Source organism: Brachycentrus maculatus, unplaced genomic scaffold, assembly GCF_059751285.1.
Source record: "Brachycentrus maculatus isolate JH-2025_06_01 unplaced genomic scaffold, ASM5975128v1 h1tg000150l, whole genome shotgun sequence".
Classification (NCBI taxonomy): domain Eukaryota; kingdom Metazoa; phylum Arthropoda; class Insecta; order Trichoptera; family Brachycentridae; genus Brachycentrus; species Brachycentrus maculatus.
The window spans coordinates 312,501-334,425 of record NW_028280903.1 but is presented as its reverse complement, the minus strand read 5'-3'; the positions used below and the strand labels follow the sequence as shown (position 1 = coordinate 334,425).

Sequence of the window (21,925 nt, the reverse complement as noted above, 5' to 3'; positions counted from 1 at the left end):
ATTGATCAATATAATACTGTCGATTTTATGCAGTGCCTTATGGAGCATTGGATGTGGATAAGAGATAGAAGAGTTATCAATGTATTTTACCCCGGACCAACATCTGAAGTGTACAACAATATAATGTAATGTAATACCCTGTGTATCATAGGGTGGAGGAGCGGAAAATAATAAAATTAAAAAAAGAAACTAAATAAATGTGTACTTTCAGAAAACATAAATTGTTTCCGACTGTGTCAGTGAGATTAAGAATTATTTTTTAAAGATATGTAGAATAAATCACGAGTATTATCGTAATGCATGGATACACATTAGAGTTTTGAGGCCGAAGCAAACGTTTGAGATTTTTTTAAATAATGGATTTTACAAGGTCAATTTATTTATCATTGTCAATGTTAAAGGCAGCAAAAACCTGGATTATGCACATTTTGATAAGTTTAGGCGTTATGGACTTGTTATACTCGTACAAGTCAGAGTTCTATGGTTTGAAATAACGCAAGTACGGTTCAAAGCATTTAAAAATATTTTTGAATAACATTAAAACTATTGACTTTGTGCATATATATGTATCAACAAAAGCTCTATGTACTAATTTTCATTTGTAATATTAATGAAAATAAATCCTTTACTGAAAAAAAAAACTTTTTGAGATATTACAGTATTACTTCAACCTCTGCTGGATCATTATTTATAAATTCAAGTTAACATTACTTTCTGTGCGAGCAATTTTTTTGTTTGTTGATAAGGTGGGAAAAGGGGTTATCATGGCAATATAAATAATTATGTAAAAATTAGATGTATTTTTATTTTATTTTATTCCAATAATGACATTTATCAGTAAACATGTTGCCTTATTACACTATTTGTATGAGCACTCCACACAATAAAATTAAATAAAAAAGTAACATTAATAAATAAATACAGGAATGCATATAACAAGACAATGGAAGACATAGATTGTTAACAATTACATGGAAGACGATTCTTTGGTTTTTCGCTATCAATAATATTAATTGAGTATAATTATAAAACAAATATGATTTTTTCGGACTAGTTCCATCATAATTTATAGGCCACCGATGCAGGTGTATTTGATATACACATAGTCTTCTATTCCATGTGAGCTGCCCTCTCTGCCTATTCCCGACTCCTTGATACCTCCAAAGGGAGCTTCAGCTGTGGATATGATTCCTTCATTTACTCCGACCATCCCAACCTCCAGTTTTCGAGAAACGCGGAATATTTGAGCAACATCGCTACTGTAAAAATATCCCGCCAAACCACTCATCGTCCCGTTTGCTATTTTCAAAGCCTCTTCCTCGTTTTTGAATTTTATGCAGACAACAACGGGCCCGAAGATTTCTTCATTGTACACGCTCATTTCTTTTGTAATGTTTGTGAGGATTGTCGGTTCGTAGAATTTGTCGCCGAAACTTTTGGCGAGTTTTCCACCGATGACAACCTTGGCGCCTTTTTGTACGGCGTCGTCGACACGACGTTTGACAGAATTGATCTGGGTGTTGTTGATAAGAGGACCGATGGAAACTTTTTCATCTTTTCCATTGCCCATGACTAGGGTGTTTTTGATTGTGTCTGCAAGTTGGTCGACAAATTTATCAAAAATATCTTCTTGGATCAGAAATCTATTTGCAGAGACGCAAGTCTGTCCGCAGTTTCTAAACTTAGATGCCATAGCGCCTTGAACAGCTTTAGAAATGTCCGCATTGTTGAATACAATAAAAGGGGCGTTCCCTCCAAGTTCTAGGCCGATTCTTTTTATTCCTTGCGCACATTGCTCGTACAATAGTTTTCCGACTGCGGTAGATCCTGTGAAGGATATTCCGGCGATAAGGGGGCTCTGGCAAAGCAGTTTTCCGACAGCAGGGGCGTGCTGCCTGTTGCTTGTGATCACGTTGAAGACGCCCTTAGGGATACCGGCTTCATCAGCTAACTGCGCCATTGCGAGAGCAGTCAGTGGCGTGTCTTCCGCGGGTTTGACCACGCATGTACACCCGGCGGCCAGTGACGCTCCCGCCTTCCTCGCAATCATGGCATGAGGAAAGTTCCACGGTGTTATGAGAGCCACGGGTCCGATAGGCTGCTTGGTAACAAAAATACCCTTGCTCGCTTGCGAACTCGACACAATCTCTCCGCTGATCCTTCTAGCTTCCTCAGAAAACCACTCGATAAATGAATTACCGTAAGCAACTTCGCCCATCGATTCCTTGATTGGCTTTCCGCACTCTGCAGTCATAATAGCTGCAATATCATTTTGATTTTTCATCATTAAATCGTACCACTTTCTTAGAAGAATAGACCTTTCTTTAGCAGTTACGTCTTGCCAAGTTTTGAAGGCGTCTGCGGCCGCTTGAATAGCTTTCTGCGTGTCTTCCACGCTCATGTCCGGTACCTTGGCGACGACGGAGTTGTCAGCTGGATTGATAACCTCAAATGTTGCACCTTTTCCAGCATCCACCCAGTTACCGTTAACAAATGCTTTTTGCTTCAACAAATGCATATTTCTAATGTTTGGCCGCAAAATAAGCGGCAAACATCGAGTCACAACATTATTACTTAACATTATTGAACGTAAAATGTCAAGGCTTTCAGAATACTATTCAAATTCAAAATGAATAGCCGATTCAAGCTTGAAATAACAACTTAATTTGAAAACACAAACCAATATTAAAATAGCAGTTTTTGTCCGGTTTCGATATTCACATATAAATGCGTTAATTCACGTTATAGAAAAATAATGCACAATTTTGTAGAATCAAAGTCAAAGTTGAGCTATATGAATATGACCTTGTACTTCAATTCCAGAAAATATCGCTGTCCTATTTTAACCCGACTAAATAAGACACACTCGACAAGGACCCAAATATCATTTGTAAACTAACGGGATAACTCACTCGCTCTCACATCAAGCGTATACGTTGCGTATGAAAGAGATAACTAGTGAGAACACAGCGTAAATAATAATTTATCGCTGATGCTAAAATCTAACCAACTGTGGAAATGACAGCTCGTTAAAAGCTATTTTCCTTTGCTAAAAGTAAGCATCACTTTGTACATATCTAGCCGTACTGAAAGTTATAAGTTAGTCTTGCTGCATACGAATATTTTCTTAATTCGGATTTTATCATTCTGAAATCGGAATATGACATTATCACTCGCGAGGAAAATCATTGTTCCTCATTGTCTAAATATAAGGATTTTTAAGCATTATTTGCATTAGAAAAAATCTTCAATTTTATTCATAATATTAATTTAGAAAAAATAACAGTTAAAAAAATTAGCAATCTACAAAACAAAAACAAACATATTTGACATTATAAATCTTTAGAACATATAAATCTTTAAAAACATGGCACAATCAGGTATGCCAAATACTTGAAAGTGGTCAGGTTAGGAGTCGTAACAATCGGCGGGTATGTATGAAGAGATGCATGAACGTGGAAGAGGCCAAGAATGTTTGCAAGGACAGAGTGGTGTGGCGCTCTATTCTCTCTGCCTACGCGGCGTGATGGTTAGTTAGTTAGTTATTTAGTTAAATCTTTAGAATAAATTACTCTTTGAGTTTTTCTTCCCTCTTTAATTGAAATAACAAGTTAATTTATAAATAAATTTATTAATTACCAATTTTTTTTAAAACAAATTATCTGTTGAAAAATTGCCAAACTAGACGGTTTCTTATATAAAATAAAAGCGTCCGTGACATTTTTTAATAGTTTTAGAAATATATTTTACCTTTCTTATTTGTGTAACGCATGAATATTTATTATTATGTAAATATTATTTTTCAAAGGTAGGATCTTTTCTTATGTGTATAAGGTAGCGAGTTTCATATTAAACGCATGGCAACATTTTCGGCCCAAGCGGTTACAACTTATTTCTATGGAAATCATATGTCAAGAGCTGCGGTTTTTATCAGTTTCGTTTTCAGATGACTTAGCATTATAAATTATAACTTGTTAATTGTTTAACTATTAATTTTATCAGCATGGAACGTGAACTTGATAAAGTTATCGAAGAAACAATGAATGTGTCCGGCGTCACAGGATGTCTTTTCGCCGATCACCAAGGTCTTTGTTTGGCAGCGAAGGGATCGGCTCACGTCGATTCTGCGGGTATTGTTGTTGCAATATCGGAACAAAGTTGTAAACTTCAACCGAATTTGAAGCCTCCTGTGATCAATTTGGAAACGGATAAAGGCCAATGCATAATTCAAAGACACGGAACTATTACTGGAGCGATTTTCAAGCAATACGCTTAAATGGCGTTTCCATCAAATTTTTATGTGTAAATAATACATTTTATAACCGATATTATTTTAAGTATGTATGTATTTTAAATGTATTTAATAAAATGAGGAGTATTTTGGACATTTATATTTTTATTTGTTTAATTTACTTCTTGAAATTCCTTTTGTATTTTTTTTTCATTTATTTGTTTCCTTCGATCATTATTTTTTTTATTTTCTTATTTTTCATCCATTTATTTTTTTTTATAAAAAGAGAAATATTTGTGTTTGTATTATTTACAAAAGTGCTTAAATTTTATACTATTTCTGTGAGCCTTAGCGGCTCGTTATTAAAATATATCACATTGTGGTAGAGTGGGTTCAAACCCAGAAAATTTGACTTGAGAATCAGCAACACTTACCACGGGACCACATTCCGACTCAATTTTGAAATAAATTACAAAATAAAGTTTGCTGTATTGCAATTTATAATATTGGAAAAATTATAAAACGGGTGTAATAAAATCCATTTTGATCGATCGCAAACGAACAGGACCTCTGACTTGATGAAATATTCGTTTGCCTTTTTTTTAATTGGAACAAAAAATATCGTGAGATTATTTATGGTTGTGAAATAATTCAATTTAAAGACTCAACAACATAGAAAATAAAGTGGTTGAACTTTAATTAGCATTCAGTCAATGTTTTAAACGCATAGACACCTTTGTTAGTAGTTGAATTAAAGTAGCATTTGCTAAACCACGTTAACAATCAAACCATGGCTCGTAACAATAATCCACTTATATTCTCAATGCATAAGTTTAATTCGAGCAGGGGTATTAATTTTTTTAATCATTCATGCCGAACACTTGCTTGTATTCTTGACACATGAGTTTTAACATTAAAAAAATATTTTAAACTTGCTTTCTCCTGCCATTCTATAGTCAGCTGATGACAACGACGGTAAAGCTGTCATTTTTCACGCGATTTGTGATGCTTGTTAATTGTCGATGTATTGAGAAAATTCAATAATACTTTCTTCAAATATTGATCAGAAAATAAATTAACTGACCGCTATTAAAACAATAATAATAATGGAGTCAAAACATTTTTTATTTTTCATAACTCTACATTCAGACAATTTATAAACTCCATTAAAAATAAATAATTGGAGGTTGATTAGAGAGGGAAGGGACTTACTTCTTCTTCTTCTTTTTAATGAAAAAGAAGAAGAAGAAGCCGGTAGAATGAAGTCTCGTAGTGGTTATAGACTAATATGTCTGTCGTTTTTTTTTACTCGTTGGGGGGTAAAATAGCTGAAATCTAATATATTTTAGGGTAATAGCTATAAACCAATTTATGTAGGTATATATATTGTGATAAAACATCGAACCTACCTAGACTTGTTTGAATACCTCTGTAGGAAGTAAGTACGGACTATAAATGGATTAAACCAGTTATCTATCGCTCCTTCCTTAAAAGGTGCTCATTACAATAAATCATAATTTGTAAACATACTTCATTGCTACGTATCAAATTATTTTGTTTATTTAATCAATTATTTTTAATGGAATAATCAAACAGGTCTCATCACTTTAAAAAAAAGGCGAGCATTATTATTTAGTAGGTACTGTTGAGTTTAGGAAGTTCAAAATATGGAATTTATAGTAAATAATTCATGGTGCAAATAAATGCGTAGATATATTGCATAAAACTGCTTTGAATAAGATGCGGGAATGTCCTTTGATATGCAGTGGGTAGGTAGGTACCTAGGTACTTTATTGCACTGATTGCACACCTGCGTAAATATTTAAAATTATTATACTGTAACGGGGCTATTCAGAATTATATCATTGAAGACTTTTGATAAAAATTACAAATGTCCATTTTAATTTTTAGGTTTGTTATCTATGACCACAATTAATTGTAAAAATTAAATATTTATGTACAATTTTGTAAAATTAAGTCAAGAAGTTTTTGATGACATTTTATACTAATATTTGATTATCTTGCATGGCGCTTGCTCGCCTCATTTCACATTTTCTCGTATTTCTTACTTTCTAGACAAGTCATAAATTCTACACTCCACGACGCCTCGCAATAGTGCATATTTGATACATTTTGGACCAGAATTCTTCACGAATTAAGCAATTCATTGCTGATTTCACAAAATGTTACATAACTTCACCGAATTTGATGTAAGACCATTTTTTTCAATGTTTACTGTTAACTGCCTCCCATAAATCATACTAAAATGTGAACGATATGCAGAAAACATGTAAAAATAATAATTTATTATGTTTTATGTACAGTGTATAGTGTACATTATATATTACTGAATACTGTTTAAAAAAAACATTACTATATAACCATTCAAACAGATTTTAATATACCGGTTTCGAGATGTACCCATACTTCGTCGGGACAATGACTGCTATTTTTAACATTAAGTCAAAATGAAATTTTAAACGGCTCTGTAGTGTAGTGTTTTGTGCATTTGGTTACAGTGCTGAAGGCCCCAGATTCAATTCCCAGGAGACTCATAATTTTGGTAAGTTATATTTTTACTGTAATATTTGTTTTATATTACGCTGCAGTACCCTACGCACCATCGGATGAGGACAAGTGTTACAAGAAGTAAATAATCTTATATAGAGGAACTTATAAAAGTTTACCTTGATACATTATAATATAATTTGTTTTTTGTTTTGTCGCCAGCTTGATTGGTTATTGCATGAAATATCGACATTTCGTTAATTTTTGGTACAAATTTTACGTAGGTATCTGTTATTTGATTTGATTTATTTTTACGATAATTTATACACATCCAAAGGTTATCGTAATAATTTCAGTGTGTCTCGGAATTACGAATATCTATTTATAATTTATTGGTTCTTCATATCTTTACTCTGACCTATTGCCATATTTCTGATCATATTTCACAACATTCATTAACTTTCCAAAATATTCTGTCTACATTTTGGCGTTTCATATTGTTACGTGGAATAAATTAACTAATACCTTCCGGTTTATTGTTGCTAATTTCGACGATTAAATGGTTTTGTTTTGTAAGGTTATTCTCTTTAGAATACATTAGTGTGTACGTCGAAGCATCGAAGTTACCGAACCGAAACGAAAGCGCATACACAGCTCTAGAATTTATTTTAGGAGCGATAATCCAAACACAGCGCATATATCCGCGAACCGGCAGGCGTACAAACAAACGTTTTAATTTATGCAAAATTATTTCACCAATCCAGCATACCTTGTTTCATGGTCTACTTGTTCTTCAGATTTCTGTTTTTGGAGCTTATCGTAGAAGCCCTTCCACATCGATTCCTCGTCCATGGTGAATGAAAAGTCACTTTTGCGCAAGCGCAGATGAAGAAAACACTACAGATTCTGCAACCCAACTACTGCACAGATCAAATCCACTTGACGTCTCGGAACAACGTGATTTTCTATTTAGAGAAACACTCGAGTAAACACAAATTATTAGCACTGTTATCAGTTAAAAGTGAGTAATGCTCATCACTTTGAATGTAAAACTGCGCGCGCGATTCCTTAGCGGTATGCCTATTTACAGAGAACTTTGCAAGTCACATTAATAAAGATCTCGCAGTGAATAATAATTTGATAATATTATTATTTAAACATTACTGCACCGTGGACGGACCGGTGAGACCTGTTTTTGTCATCGGCTCGATACGAAATGAGAGACGAGAGAATGAATCGAATCTCCGCGGCAAATATTAACAGGGGAGTCACGCGACCTCGACTGTGTTGTCGGAAATGTTGCTTTATACTAAACTTTCAATCAAATTTACAAAACAAATTAAATAATCATTGTAATTGATGTATTACTGATATATAAATTTTTGCCCATCCAGTGGTAGATAGGTGTGTTTGGTTAGAGTGTTGTATTGATAGAAAATTACACGAGAAGGAAATGATAATTTTTGCCTATAATTTAGTCGATTACATTGGTCAGTTTCATCCGTCAACGGAGCCAAATATCAACAGTACAATAATTAAGGCTTCTTTTGAAAACAAATTTCCAAAATTTATAACTTTATTGGTATGTACTGTGTATATTAACTTGATAAACTTTACTAAAAAAGAATTTTGTTTAGAATGAAAAAAAGTCGAATAATAAATTTATTGGAAATTTTAATAAAATTTGGTTGTAGTATTTTTAAATAAAGAAAATAATCGTTCAATATAATTTTTTAAGAAATCATCAATATTGATATATTTTTTGTTTTTATTCAAATGAAATAAGACATATCAGTAGGTAGAAGAAAACAATTGAAAATCGAAAACGTCAAATGTTCGGGATAAACAAATATACATTTTTTTGTATTTCAAAAGCACTGTTAACTTTAAAGTATGGTAATATAAAACTCTCATTATCATTCATCATTCACTTTGTGTAATACCATTTAAAATTTTCATTTTAAGTGGTATATTAGAAGAGTGTTAAACGTTTGTTTATTATATCATCATATAGATGAAAATATATCGTATTATTTTTGAAAACATAATGGCGATAATTATGATAAAAAAAATTTAAACTGAATGCGGTATGAGATCACTACTCCGTTTTTTTTAAAAATATTTTTGCAATGCTTAATGATTCGTTAATAATTTTTATAGAATAGACCTACTAGACATTGTAGACTGCCATCTTAACATGTTGAGGTCACCGTTGAGTCGTTCACGAATTTCCAACAGCAACATTATCCGTGAGGCTTTTTTGTGTCCAACCAACCTCACACAGCACTCCTACTCCTCGGAGGAAGTGAGTGGTCGGAGTGAGAAAAAACCCAATTCGCCAATTATTACAAAGCGTATGATATTACGAGAATCGCGTGTGTCAGTCGGTACAGACGGAGTTCCCAATGCAGTCTTAAGCAATAACACTACCGTCTATAATTACCGCATTAAGCTCACGTTTCCTTGACAATTCATCGTCATAATATATAACATTTTTACTCTATTAATTAATAATTGCCATGTTTCATTGTTTAGTAATTGAATAATTCACGTACCTAAACGATTTTAACACTTTTGGAATAGGCTGTAAGTGATGCTCGCATCGTTGACTGGGAAGTTTTCTTCTTTTGATCCTTATCCGTAACTAATGGTGCCTAGGGCACTGCAAAAGATCGACCCAATGTTAACTTAATCGATAATTATATGAAAACAAGGTAACAGTCTTCCGCCTTAGGTACCAGATAATTATTGAGTCGTTAACTGGGAAGACTTTTTCTGATTCATATCCATACATAATAATGCATAAGGAACTACATTTGATCGTTTAAATTTTAACTTCTTCAATAATTACATATATAAAGGCAAGGTTTTCCGCTTTGGGTACATTCATTCAAACCCTTAACCGCACCCCAATGGTGCACTGCATCATATGAATGCAGTGTTATCTTGAGCGTTAACATATGAAGAAAAAGTGATCAGCCCTCCGCTTCAGGTCCAGGGTAATATCAAGTAAGTATTAGAGTGATAAAATCACTTTTATTTATTTGACCCCCCCGGGAATCGAACCCGGGACCTCCAGAACGGTAGCCGAGCGTGCTGACCATTACATTATGGAGTCGGCTTTGGGTACAATCAACGGTAATATCAAATAATTAAATATTACAATTAAAATGTGTTTTTTACCCTCTTGAAATCGAACCCTACAGTTCGTTACCAAAACACACCAACCACTACACATACGTAAATAATTCTTTCTGACTTAGAATGAGGAAGACAAACAGTAATATTTGTCCTTGTATTATTTTTTGGTAAAAATAATAAAAATATATTGTTGTATTGTTACTCATATTCCCATACATTTTTCGCACATACAGTAAAACTCCGAGTCAACAAAAAAATTCTCATTAGCTTACCGATTTAACAAAACGATATGTGAAACTCAAATATTTCATAATTTAACCCATCTACGTGTTTTATTTGTCTACATTTTCATCTGTGTGACCTAAAATTCACAGCATTCAGCCAGTTTAGAATTACATTGAAATGCGTTGTCTGCCATTATATCCACATAATGTTATCACTTTGTTTTATACCTATAATTTAAACGAGGTGACATGGTGCGATAAAAAGTGTATAATGTTTTATGTATATATATATATATATATATATATATATATATATAAATATAATATATATATATATATATATATATATATATATATATATAAATATAAATATATATATATATATATATATATATATATATATATATATATATATATATATATATATATATATATATATATATATATATATATATATATAAAAGAAAGAACACCTTCTACCATCTTCTACCTCCTTCCCTAAACTCCCTTTTTCCTTTGCCCTCCTTGTTATCATCTTTTGTAATTTATGTTTCTTTAAATGTTAATTTCTAATTTATGTTTTTTTAAATATTCAAGTACTATCTACCCTCATATATCGATTGCAAACAGCTATACTTATATGGTATCAAACGTTTTGATCAATATCACTTGTCTGTTTTTGGTTGGTTGGAAGATATTGCTTTTCAGCAATAAGCTCTCCAATGTTCTTATTTATTTTCTGTACATGAAGTTTAAATAAAAATAAAAATAAAATTTACATTTATGTTTTTCGAAATCATTGATTTCCAATATTTTCTGGACCTCCACTCTAATTTAATTTGTATTCACATTATTGTGATATAAACTTTTTTTACATTTGAAGCACTAACTTTGTGATTTTCAATTTTATAATTAAAATTTAACTTTGTTTCAAAATCACTAAATTTGAAACAAAGTTACATTTTAATTATATTATATTTTACTAACTTATTTAACTTATTTATTTACTCCATAGAAAAAGAGTCCATTAGAAAAATTTTAAGAATCACAAAATATAAATATTTGTTGAAAATCTACTCAAAAATAAAGGGACACATGTATTTCAAATAAAAAATCATTTTCAAAAAAAATCATTCAGAATACATCCAAAAACGTGTCACTACAGATTTAAATAAATAGTGGTATTTACCAAGTAACACTTAAAATGAAAATGAATAGATATTACCATAAAATGACTGCCATATCAATTTATTTATAATTAAAAAAGTTTACTTTTTACCATTTGTTAATAACGGGTTCCAATTTTATTAATTAGTCTTTCAATTAACCATTCGCTAATGAAAATTAATGCATTACATACTTAAAACTCTTAATGTTTGTGTTAGATACAGAGCCTTATTTTCAGCATCACGTCATGTCCAAAAATAGATTATTTTTAAGCATGAATGCTCGCTTTATAAAATGAAATGAAATAAGATACTCATATCGCTCACTCCTTTCAAGAACGTCATAAATCAAAAATCGACTATTTTCAGTTTTGTTTTTGTTTTCGGAATGCCCAGAAAATGTACGTTATCCCAGCAAAAGTGGCATATTTTTAACTTAATATTTACCCGCTACAGGGCAGAAAGTGTTGTTTTTGCATTTTGAAGAAAAGGTATTGTTTAATTATTTTTTTAAATATACTAAATATTTTCAAATGGATAAAAAACCTTCAGGGTTTACCTAAAAAGATCTATTACACAGTAAACAATTCAATAAGCGGCGTGATATTTATTTTTAATACGTTGTATTATATTTTTAAACTTAAAAAACGTTCTCCTGAAAAATCAAGTTTTTTGATTTATGACGTTCTTGAAAGGAGTGAGCGATATATTTTTCAGAACTTGAAACATATAGATGCTATGTATTTTTGTATTTATCACGTAACAGTTAGTAAATTAAATATTTGCTCTGTGAATAACGGCTCTACGGTCACATTTTTTGCAACGTATTTTTGTAATGGTTCTATAGTATTTCAACATACATTTTTCAAGTTGAAATTTAAATCATGAATGGTTTCATATTTCAACATCATGTGTTCGGAGAAATACGCTGCGGGATGTATTCCATTGAATGTAAAATAGCAAAAAAGTTTAACTAACCACATGCCCATATTTTGATTGGTTGATCAGTAAAATTATGAGATTGAAATTGTTACATATAATAATAAATATTTTATAAACGTTCTTTTAATTTTTTTAAATTTTGAAATCTGAAACGATGTAGGTACTTTGAAGGTTATTGGGTATTAATAATATTTTTAATATTATTTTGGCGGGTAAGAGGTGAATAATGTTTTCAAAGACAGAGTAGTTTAACGTTATATTCTCTCTGCCTAACCCTGTGGAGAAGCGATGCGGTGATTAGTTAGTTAATAATATTATTATTAAAAAAAAAAAAAGAAATATAAACGTTATTTGACAGCATTAGCATTTAAACTTGTAAAATGATCGTTTAGTTAAAAGGATAGGATCTTGGAAACCTACATTTAAATAAAAGGATATAATAGATGGATCCCGTGGACTCAAACATTAAGCGTCAGATTTATGATATATTATGTGTATGAGTTCCATAAATTTAAGTTATGAGGTTGTCAATCATGGGTTACATATTCATATATCCCCACTTGCATAGCCGTATTTTGCTGTAATTTAAACCAACAAAAAAAATCTGTTTTGTGTAAAGGTTTATTTCAGATCTTAAAATAGGCTTGAAACTTGCCTGACTTGGCTTGAAAGTGCCAAAAAATATTCAGTTTTTATCAATCTAGTAAATAATTTTGCGTCGTTGAAACAAATTATAATTTCATATAATAACGTAATATTTACATGTGTAAGTCACTTTTAAAACTTGCCTTTTCATTTTATTTTAAATATAGTGCAGTCAGTTTCGCAAAATTTAGTATGGGCGTCTGTTAGATACTAAGGAATTCACCCACACATTATATGCATACGATTATGTGCTTGTATATGTTATATGTATGTCTTTATATAGAAGTTAGTTGAACTTGAATGGACTTTGATCGCAAATAAGACCAGTCACTTCGTATTTGTGAGCAAAATATCAATACATGTAGGTAAGATAGTGCCAATACGATTTACATATTAAAGGTAAATAAATATTCAAGAAAGAACAACTTGCTATTCTTTATATTAGTGATAGTATATATATTCTAGGAAGTAAAAATTGTGTGTGTGTATATTTTTTTTAACTATTGATAACACAGGCCAACACACATTTTGGTGCCCGCAAATTTTTGTCTGTTCCTAGTTAATTTTTGGCTGCAGAATCCGAAACAGCCATCAGAATTTGTCTATTTTTTGAGATATGCTACAATAAAAAAATAATTTATGTATTAATTTTAAATCAAACACAGATTTTTTGAGTCTACTAAATTGTATTTTATTAACAAAAAACACATAAAAATTATATTGTGACAATGGTTTCGCCTTGTTAGGGCATTATCAAACGAATGTCATTCGTTTGATAATGCCCTAACAAGGCGAAACAATTGTCACAATATAATTTTTTATGTGTTTTTTGTTAATAAAATACAACTTAATAGACTCAAAAAATCTGTGTTTGATTTAAAATTAATACATAAATTAAAATGGAGTTCTACAAATTAAACGCCAAGTCAATAAATAAAAAATTAAAATGATTTTTTTTTGTACATTTCGCGTTATAACTATTACTATTACTAGATTTAAAAAAATACACGGATTTAAGTTTTGTTGGTCAGTGTAATTTGTTCTATTAACATACCACAAACACACAATGTATGAATGGGCAAAAGAAGGACGAAAGTATGACTTTTTATGCATTTAATTTTTTAAGTGGTTTAATATTTTCTAATTTTTGTTATCCTTGAGAAGGTTATTAAATTTTCAAAATATAAAAAAAGAGTACAGTCCCAACTCCCTAGTTATCAGAGCCACGAAATCGAAATTAGCAAGCTGGCACTGTATTTGTGGAGGTCCTCACCAAAACGTTTTATTTCCAATATAAATGATTTTAAGTAATCAAGAATTCTAGCTTGTAAAATTGTTAAGTTTTGGTGAGATTTAATGATTTCATATTGGTTTAACACAGAATTGGTCACGTTTTGTCGCAACTTTAATTGAGATTTCGATAGAATACAGTAAACATAATAGATTTGCATTTAAAGAATTTTTTGTGCAACATTGGAAATGTAACTTTTTGGTGAAGACCTACACATTTGTTTCGGCAAAAGAAAAATTGTTTCGCTCAACGATTGCTTCACATAACGAGTCATTCAGATTCTGGAACGATTCTTATTTATTACTGAAATTATTTTCGCTATGGGAGGTTCCACTGTATTTCGATTTTCGCGATATTTACATTAAATTTACAAAGGATGAAGTAATTTAATAAGGGGTTCGCTAATCATACTTAACATCAATAAGGGGTTCGTGCGAGCTCTCTCCATCTCATCCCTAACTAATTAACCATAACACCGTTTCTCCGCAGGGGTATGCAGAAAGAATAGAACGCCACACCACTCTGTCTTTGCAAACATCTTCGCCTCTTCCACGTTCATGCATCTCCTCATACTCCTCATCTTATCCCTACTTGTAGGTATTATCACGTATTTTGTTCTGATTTGTGATATAGAACGTGTGTTACGCATAGTTATGCATTTATACGTATAGAACCTAGCAATGACATACTAGTGTGTCATGATATGATGAATTTAAATATTTGAATTGTTCTTACTACGCATATACGTATGTATGTTACATATAGATTTTTTTAATGTAAATTTAAACCGGTTTTGGAAAGACAACATGACAAGAAATAATGACTCATATTTTTTAAGTATGTGTTACCATTCATGCTTATTACGTACCTACCAGGTTTTAAACTCATCTTGTGAGCTCAAAATTATTTTTAAAAAAATAACAAAACAATGTAGGCATAAATAATATTTTTTTAACTCTTAGTTAACGTAACAACATTTTTCTTCACTGTATTTTATATATACCTATATCTAACGGACGCCACTGAGTATATGAATAATGATATGCTATTTTTCGATTTATTTATACAAATAGAAATGTTAATAAACTTTTACATCTCAAAGTAGATGAATAATTCCATATAATTATTAATAAGTAATAATAATTTGGAATTCTGGGCACTGGATATTTACTGGGCTTACAACCTGATATAGACTGGTTGTTGTGATCACTTTATACACGTCTTACTTTTACCGTCCTATCGTGATTGACAATATCTAACTCTACTAAATTTGTTGGGACTCGTGTATATATGTATGATATGATTCACATGTCGCTTCATATGCGAGTTCGTGACAGTATCTATGGTTGATTTGAGTAAGCTTTAAATATATGCAAGATCCTTACCGAATTATTTTACTTACCGGAAGACTCTTGAAAACAGGATGTAATTTTTTTTATTACGGTTATAATTTGACCAGTTATTTTCTTCACAATTTGGGTGTGTCAATCTTAGTTTATCCACTAAGGCAGCGCCACCTTTTAAACTTAACACCCGTAGCACGTAATGCTAAATATTTTAAATAATTGAATATTCATGTGGGATAGCATATTCTTGACAATACCGTCACTTGTATTTTCATATTTACATTATTGTTTCAAACATTTAAAATATTTTATTTACTATTGTGAAATTAAACATATTAGAAATGTTGCTTTCTATTTTCTTTCTTTTCCATTCAAGCAGACTGAGGCACAGCAACGCTCGACCGGGTACAGCTAGTAACTAATATGATGATTTCGCATACCTAAACAAATAAAGCACTCGAGTTGAATTATTACTCATGGTCACATCTGGAGATTTCAAATGCATTCAAACAGTTCCTACTCAATGTAATTCATTTGAATCCTTCATTCTTATTTTTGTTCGTACTCTTACATTATAGAAAACAGATATGTACCTACTTAAAAAACATTCGCTAATGGAAATGGCATTCTTTTGAATTCTACATATTTACTTGTGATACCAATTCCAAAACATTATTTATTTATTTTTATTTTACTAAATAAATGTTCATTCATTCAAGCCCTTATCCGCATGCCAGTGGTGCATAGGACACTGCATCATATAAACGCAGTGTTATCTTGATCGTTAACACGTGAAGGAAAGGTGATCAGCCCTCCGCTTCCGGTACCAGTCCAAGGTAATATTGAATAAAATATAAGAGTGAAAAATAAATGTTACTAATACAAAATACTACAACCGCACACAATGGTGCATAGGGTACGGCATACAATTGATATAATGATAACGCGATAATTCATTATATAATATTATAATAAGTCAAGGTGATCAGTACGACGCCAGTCTAATGTAACGAGTGTTGAGAGTGAAAAATCTCTTTAATTTATTTTGACTCCTCTGGAATTTGAAACCGGGACAATGCAGAACGATAAAATTTGATGGACTTACGAGAAGGGAAAAGAAGAAAAAATGTATCGCAATGCAAATAAGAATAATAATATTTTGTTAATACCATCCTTTTTTTATTATTTGATACCGAGGAACTGGAAAACGTGCGCTAATTTTGATAGAATGAACCACTTTTTGCGAGATTTGTAGGGAGAGAGGGTATTTTTATATTCATATTCTTTTGTTACGTTATTGTTAACGTTTACGTGACAGATAAACATAATATATCTTTGTAAATGTAGCGTATGTTATGTAAAGAAAACATTTTTCGTTGAGTACACTTTGATTGAACGATTACTTTAAGAAACCGATGACAGTTTGCTTCTTTAGCATTTTATCGGCACTTAAGCTTGTATATTTTTTTTTGTAAAATGAAGAAAAAGAACCAAGATTTTTTTATTGATATTTTAACATAGATAATGAAGAGTATGGATGTCTAAGCATTTACTTGCCTCATAACTTATCCACAACATTTTGAGTGTGTCCAAATACTTGTCAAAGATAAAGAAGAATATGGAAGTCTTGGCATTTACGGAGCTGACGACCGTCATAGGCCATCTCACCAATAGATGTCTCTTGTGAAGTTTTTGTGATTCAAGAATAATGTTTCAAAATTGGTTCATATATATAGAACTTCCAAGAATTTGAGTAGTGTGGCTGTCAATAATGGGTAGAATTGGTGAATGTTACATGTGTGGTAAAGTGATCACTTAAACCAGCCTATGACGGTCGTAAGCCCCGTAAATGCCCAGACTTCCATATTCTTCTTTATCTTTGATGACATGTCAAAAAAATATTATAACTTACCATTGACTGGTTTCAGTGAAGCTAACTGCCAGGATATAGGAGGTGGGGATCAATCTAATATACTTTTCGTAAAAGTAGAAAATTTAACGCCAATTATGTATACACCGTCTCCGTAGTGTAATGGTCAGCACGCTCGGCTACCGTTCTGGAGGTCCCGGGTTCGATTCCGAAGGGGGGTAAAATAAATATAAGTGATTTTTTCACTGTCATATTTATTCAATATTACCATGGACTGGTACCTGAGGCGGAGGGCTGATCACCTTTCCTTCATGTGTAAACGATCAAGATAACACTGCGTTAATATGACACAGTGCCCTATGCACCATTGGGGCACGGATAAGGGTTTTAAAAAAATGTATACACGTGAAAATAAAATTATGGTTTGAATTTGCTGTAATTAAGTACCTGCCTCGTTTAAAAGAACAATTAGGAAGGATTTGGTGATAATATTGTCATCAGATATTATCAGTAAGCTTAGTTATTTCCCGGTTGTAAGTATATGAGCCCTTTTCCTGTATGTTTTAAGACCACAGAATTTACCTCGTGCGTAATATTAATAAATATTTCTCGATAGTATCATCATACAATCGTTTTAGCCTTATATTTTGACCGCATACCACAAAATAATTATTTAATTAGGCAGACAGCGATGCCACAAAGCATTATAAAATAAAATAAGAATTATAATGTTTTTCCTCGTGTATTTTATTTGGCCAGACTTTTAATCACTGTATTTATATATTAATTACTGCACACGGTAGCAGGTTTGTCAAAAATCGATAGCTTTTTAACAGTCCTTTCAGCAGTCGAATACGGCGGATAGACAACGCATATATTTAGTGTTTTAAAAGCATTCTTAACTTTGTGGTATGGTAATATAACACTCTCCTTATCATTCATCGTTCACTTGGCGCAATGGTCGGCAAAGTGTGACTCCGGAGCCGCATGTGGCTCTTTAACCTTTTAAGTGCGACTCCGGCACAAATATCCGCGGAAAGGCTCTTCGACTCTAGGTATTCATGCAAACATACTTTTTGAATCGTGAACCTCATTAAAAGCAAGCTGAGAAATCACCTAATTGACGAGAAACTAGAAACGTGCTAAAAATAACGACATACTAAATAAACCTGATTTGATTAAACTTTCAAAGGAGATGCAAGGACATTTTTCGCAATAAGAAGTGTTCTTATGGATACCTTACTTTCAAAAGATTTTATATAAATGGATAAAATCCTTATTATGTAAGAAATATTTTTTATTGAGTATACCCGTAACTGAATAAAGGTCTCAAATTATAATTATGGTGTACTAGAATAACAAACAGAAACAAATATCAAAATCATATATTTATTTCGAAAAAAAAACTTATTTTTATCATACAAAAACGGTGATTTAAGCAAAAAATTCAAGCTTGTTAAATGTTACTGGTTACTATTCTACCTTCATAATTGAGTGAGTACGTAAGGTTTTTCTATGGTAATATTGGAGCTATGTATGCAGAATGCATTTCTCGAAGATATATGCTCAAATGATATGATGCTAGGTAGAATGATGTATGATCTAATCAATGATGTACTTGGAAACCATGATTAATTCATTACAACTTCATGACACACGACATTACTGAATAAAGAAGCGTGCCTATATGTGTCGCCTACTCTCAAAATCCGCCAGATCCAATTTTAAAAGACTTAAAAATAAATACTCTATCGGAATCCCAATTGAGGGTTTAATTGTTTAAAATATTTACATACTTGAAAACCCTGCTAAAAAATACATGAATGTAGCGGAATTTGAAATACAGTGTTGTATTTCAAATTCCGCTATATTCATGGAACTTGCCTTTTGACCTATATCGGCCAATCAGAGAGCGGGGATAAGTAAAAATTAAGATGACTTCACTATCGGTTTGCGTCTCGCGTTTTTTTTTAATAGTGATAATTTTTTTTTAATACTGAATTTGAAATACAGTGTTGTATTTCAAATTCCGCTATATTCATGGAACTTGCCTTATGACCTATATCGGCCAATCAGAGAGCGGGGATAGGTCAAAAATTAAGATGACTTCACTATCGGGTTGAGTCTTGCGTTTTTTATTAACACTGAAAAAAAATCTAAAAAAATGGGAATATTCTCTATTTCATAATATTTTATCTAAAGATAGACATATCTTTGAAACATAAATGTTGCTCGGAGAATTTTGCATTTTTTTGAAAAATCGACTTACATAGGTCTGGCGGATTTTGAAAGTAGGCGATACTTATGTCCTCTCATAATATCCGTTTCATTCATAACACCTATGAATGCATTAAATTATAATAAAAATTTATGTAGTTTTTTTGCATTTTCCTAAACCACATATTCCTTGTTCGATTTAAGTATATTTTCAATCGTATACTTACGACTAACAATTCACAACAAGTTATTTGTTCAGTGACAGAGTTGTGTGGTGTTTTATTCTCTCTGCCTAACGCTGCGGAAAGCGGCGTGATGGTCAGTCAGTAAGTTACTATTCGCATAGCGGTATGCGGAAAGGGGCTAGGTGAATAATTTGATAAGCTTTACAACATTTTGAGTGTGTCCAAATAGTGATTCAAGAACAATGTTTCGAAATTGGTTCATATATATAGAACTTCTAAGAATTTGAGTACTGTGGTTGTCAATAATGGGTAGGATTGGTAAATGTTACGTGTGTAATGTGATCACTTAAACCAGCCTATGACGGAACAGCCCCGTAAATGTCCACATATCCATATTCTTCTTCACCTTTGATGAGATATAATAAAATAATTTGACAAGTTTTAATAAGTTTTGTTTTTCTTCATAGTATTTTTAAATAAAATTAAATAAATAATAAACAATGATTAATTTCATTTAATCCTGATTTAATTTTGATTCAAGTATTAGCCATAAATTCATTTTATTTTTTACTTTTTTATATTTTATATGATTTCTATATTATATATATATATATATATATATATATATATATATATATATATATATATATATATATATATATATATATATATATATATATATATATATATATATATATATATATATATATATATATATATATATATATATATATATATATATATATATATATATATATATATATATATATATATATATATATATATATATATATATATATATATATATATATATATATATATATATATGTATATATATATAAATATATACATTTATATATATATATATATATATATATATATATATATATATATATATATATATATATATATATATATATATATATATATATATACATATATAAATATATATATATATATATATATATATATATATATATATATATATATATATATATATATATATATATGTATATATATATATATATATATATATATATAATAAATAAATTTTATTAACATCGTATTTTTTATACATAAACATACCATAAGTGTCTCAACTGAACTATCTATAGTTTTCACTTTAAGTGATCACTTTATACACCTATCTTACGTTGACCATTCTATCCATTATTGATCATCTATTGCATTCATTTTTGCAAGATGTATATATGTAGTGTTATTGGATTATTTCTGTATGGTGAATGTCTAATGTCTGATACAATATATGAAAATATTTTTGTTTTATTTTTTAGGTTGATTATTAAATTAGTTAGATTCTCATACAATAAATGATATAAACTTAGTTTGATTAATAAAATCCGACGCAAACGTCATTAAACTTGATCTGTTTTGTTTGACAATGAATTTTATCTCTGCACGGAGTTTCAAAATGGCTGACAACAATTAAGTATCGTGTTTTGGTGGGTGTTAATAACGGTGGCACAAAGTCACCCTGTCGGAAGATGCTATATTTTTTGCAAATGGCGTCGTACGTCAATCATATTTGATATTTGTGATCTAGATAGCTGCAATATACAAACATATTGTAAAACGGAAAAAATATGTTTCAATATTGGCGGCAGCCACTTGGACGGATATAATCGTTTTCACTTTACAAAAAAAAAAAATCATCATTCAAAACCTTTTTTTTTTATTGAGTAAAATAAGTTGTTCGAAAACAAAAAAGGATGACTAATTTTGTGCCACCTTGAATTTATTTGTATATTACAGCTGACTTCACAAATCGCTCACTCCTTTCAACAACGTCAAATGTATGAAAAAAAAATCTTGATTTTTCAGGAAATCGTTTTTAATGTTTAAGAATATAATAAAATGTAAGAAAAATAAATATCAAGCCACTTATTGAACTTTCTACTGTGCAGCAAATCTTTTTAGGTAAAATCTGAAGGTTTTTTTTTTCCATTTGAAAAATATTTAGTATATTTAAAAAAATTATTAAACAATACCCTTTCTTCAAAATGCAAAAACAATACTTTCTGCCCTGTAGCGGGTATATTTTAAGTTTAAAATATGCCGCTTTTGCTGGGTACATTTTCTGGGCATTTAGAAAACATGCACATATGCACAACCAAAAATTCACGATTTTTGATATATGA

At 30.8% G+C, this 21,925-nt stretch overlaps 4 protein-coding genes across 5 annotated transcripts in view; 2 read left to right on the top strand and 2 right to left on the bottom strand.

The window, feature by feature from the left end:
- stac (C2 and C2B_Munc13-like domain-containing protein staccato) overlaps positions 1-21,925 on the bottom strand; it is a 110,018-nt gene that overhangs the window by 26,751 nt on the left and 61,342 nt on the right. Inside the window, exon 1 of one of the 2 annotated variants that reach the window (XM_088261176.1) lies at positions 7,509-8,061. The exons of the other annotated variant lie outside the window; for it this stretch is intronic. Within the exon in view, the coding sequence (XP_088117302.1) occupies positions 7,509-7,591 (83 nt within the window). The 5' untranslated portion in view covers positions 7,592-8,061. Of the gene's footprint in view, positions 1-7,508; positions 8,062-21,925 lie in introns of those variants that run through there. 2 annotated transcript variants of the gene reach the window in all.
- On the bottom strand, positions 801-2,802 carry Ssadh (succinic semialdehyde dehydrogenase). Its single transcript, XM_088261183.1, has one exon. The coding sequence runs from the start codon at positions 2,579-2,581 to the stop codon at positions 1,067-1,069; it is 1,515 nt and encodes a 504-aa protein (XP_088117309.1). The 5' UTR covers positions 2,582-2,802; the 3' UTR covers positions 801-1,066.
- On the top strand, positions 3,889-4,440 carry Lamtor5 (Late endosomal/lysosomal adaptor, MAPK and MTOR activator 5). The gene has a single exon (XM_088261189.1). The coding sequence runs from the start codon at positions 4,004-4,006 to the stop codon at positions 4,274-4,276; it is 273 nt and encodes a 90-aa protein (XP_088117315.1). The 5' UTR covers positions 3,889-4,003; the 3' UTR covers positions 4,277-4,440.
- The window catches only part of LOC148308752 (protein FRA10AC1 homolog), a 104,839-nt gene continuing 89,597 nt past the window's right edge, over positions 6,684-21,925 (top strand). The window contains exon 1 of the mRNA XM_088261188.1: positions 6,684-6,794. The gene's annotated coding sequence lies outside the window, so the exon portion shown is untranslated. The remainder of the gene's footprint in view (positions 6,795-21,925) is intronic.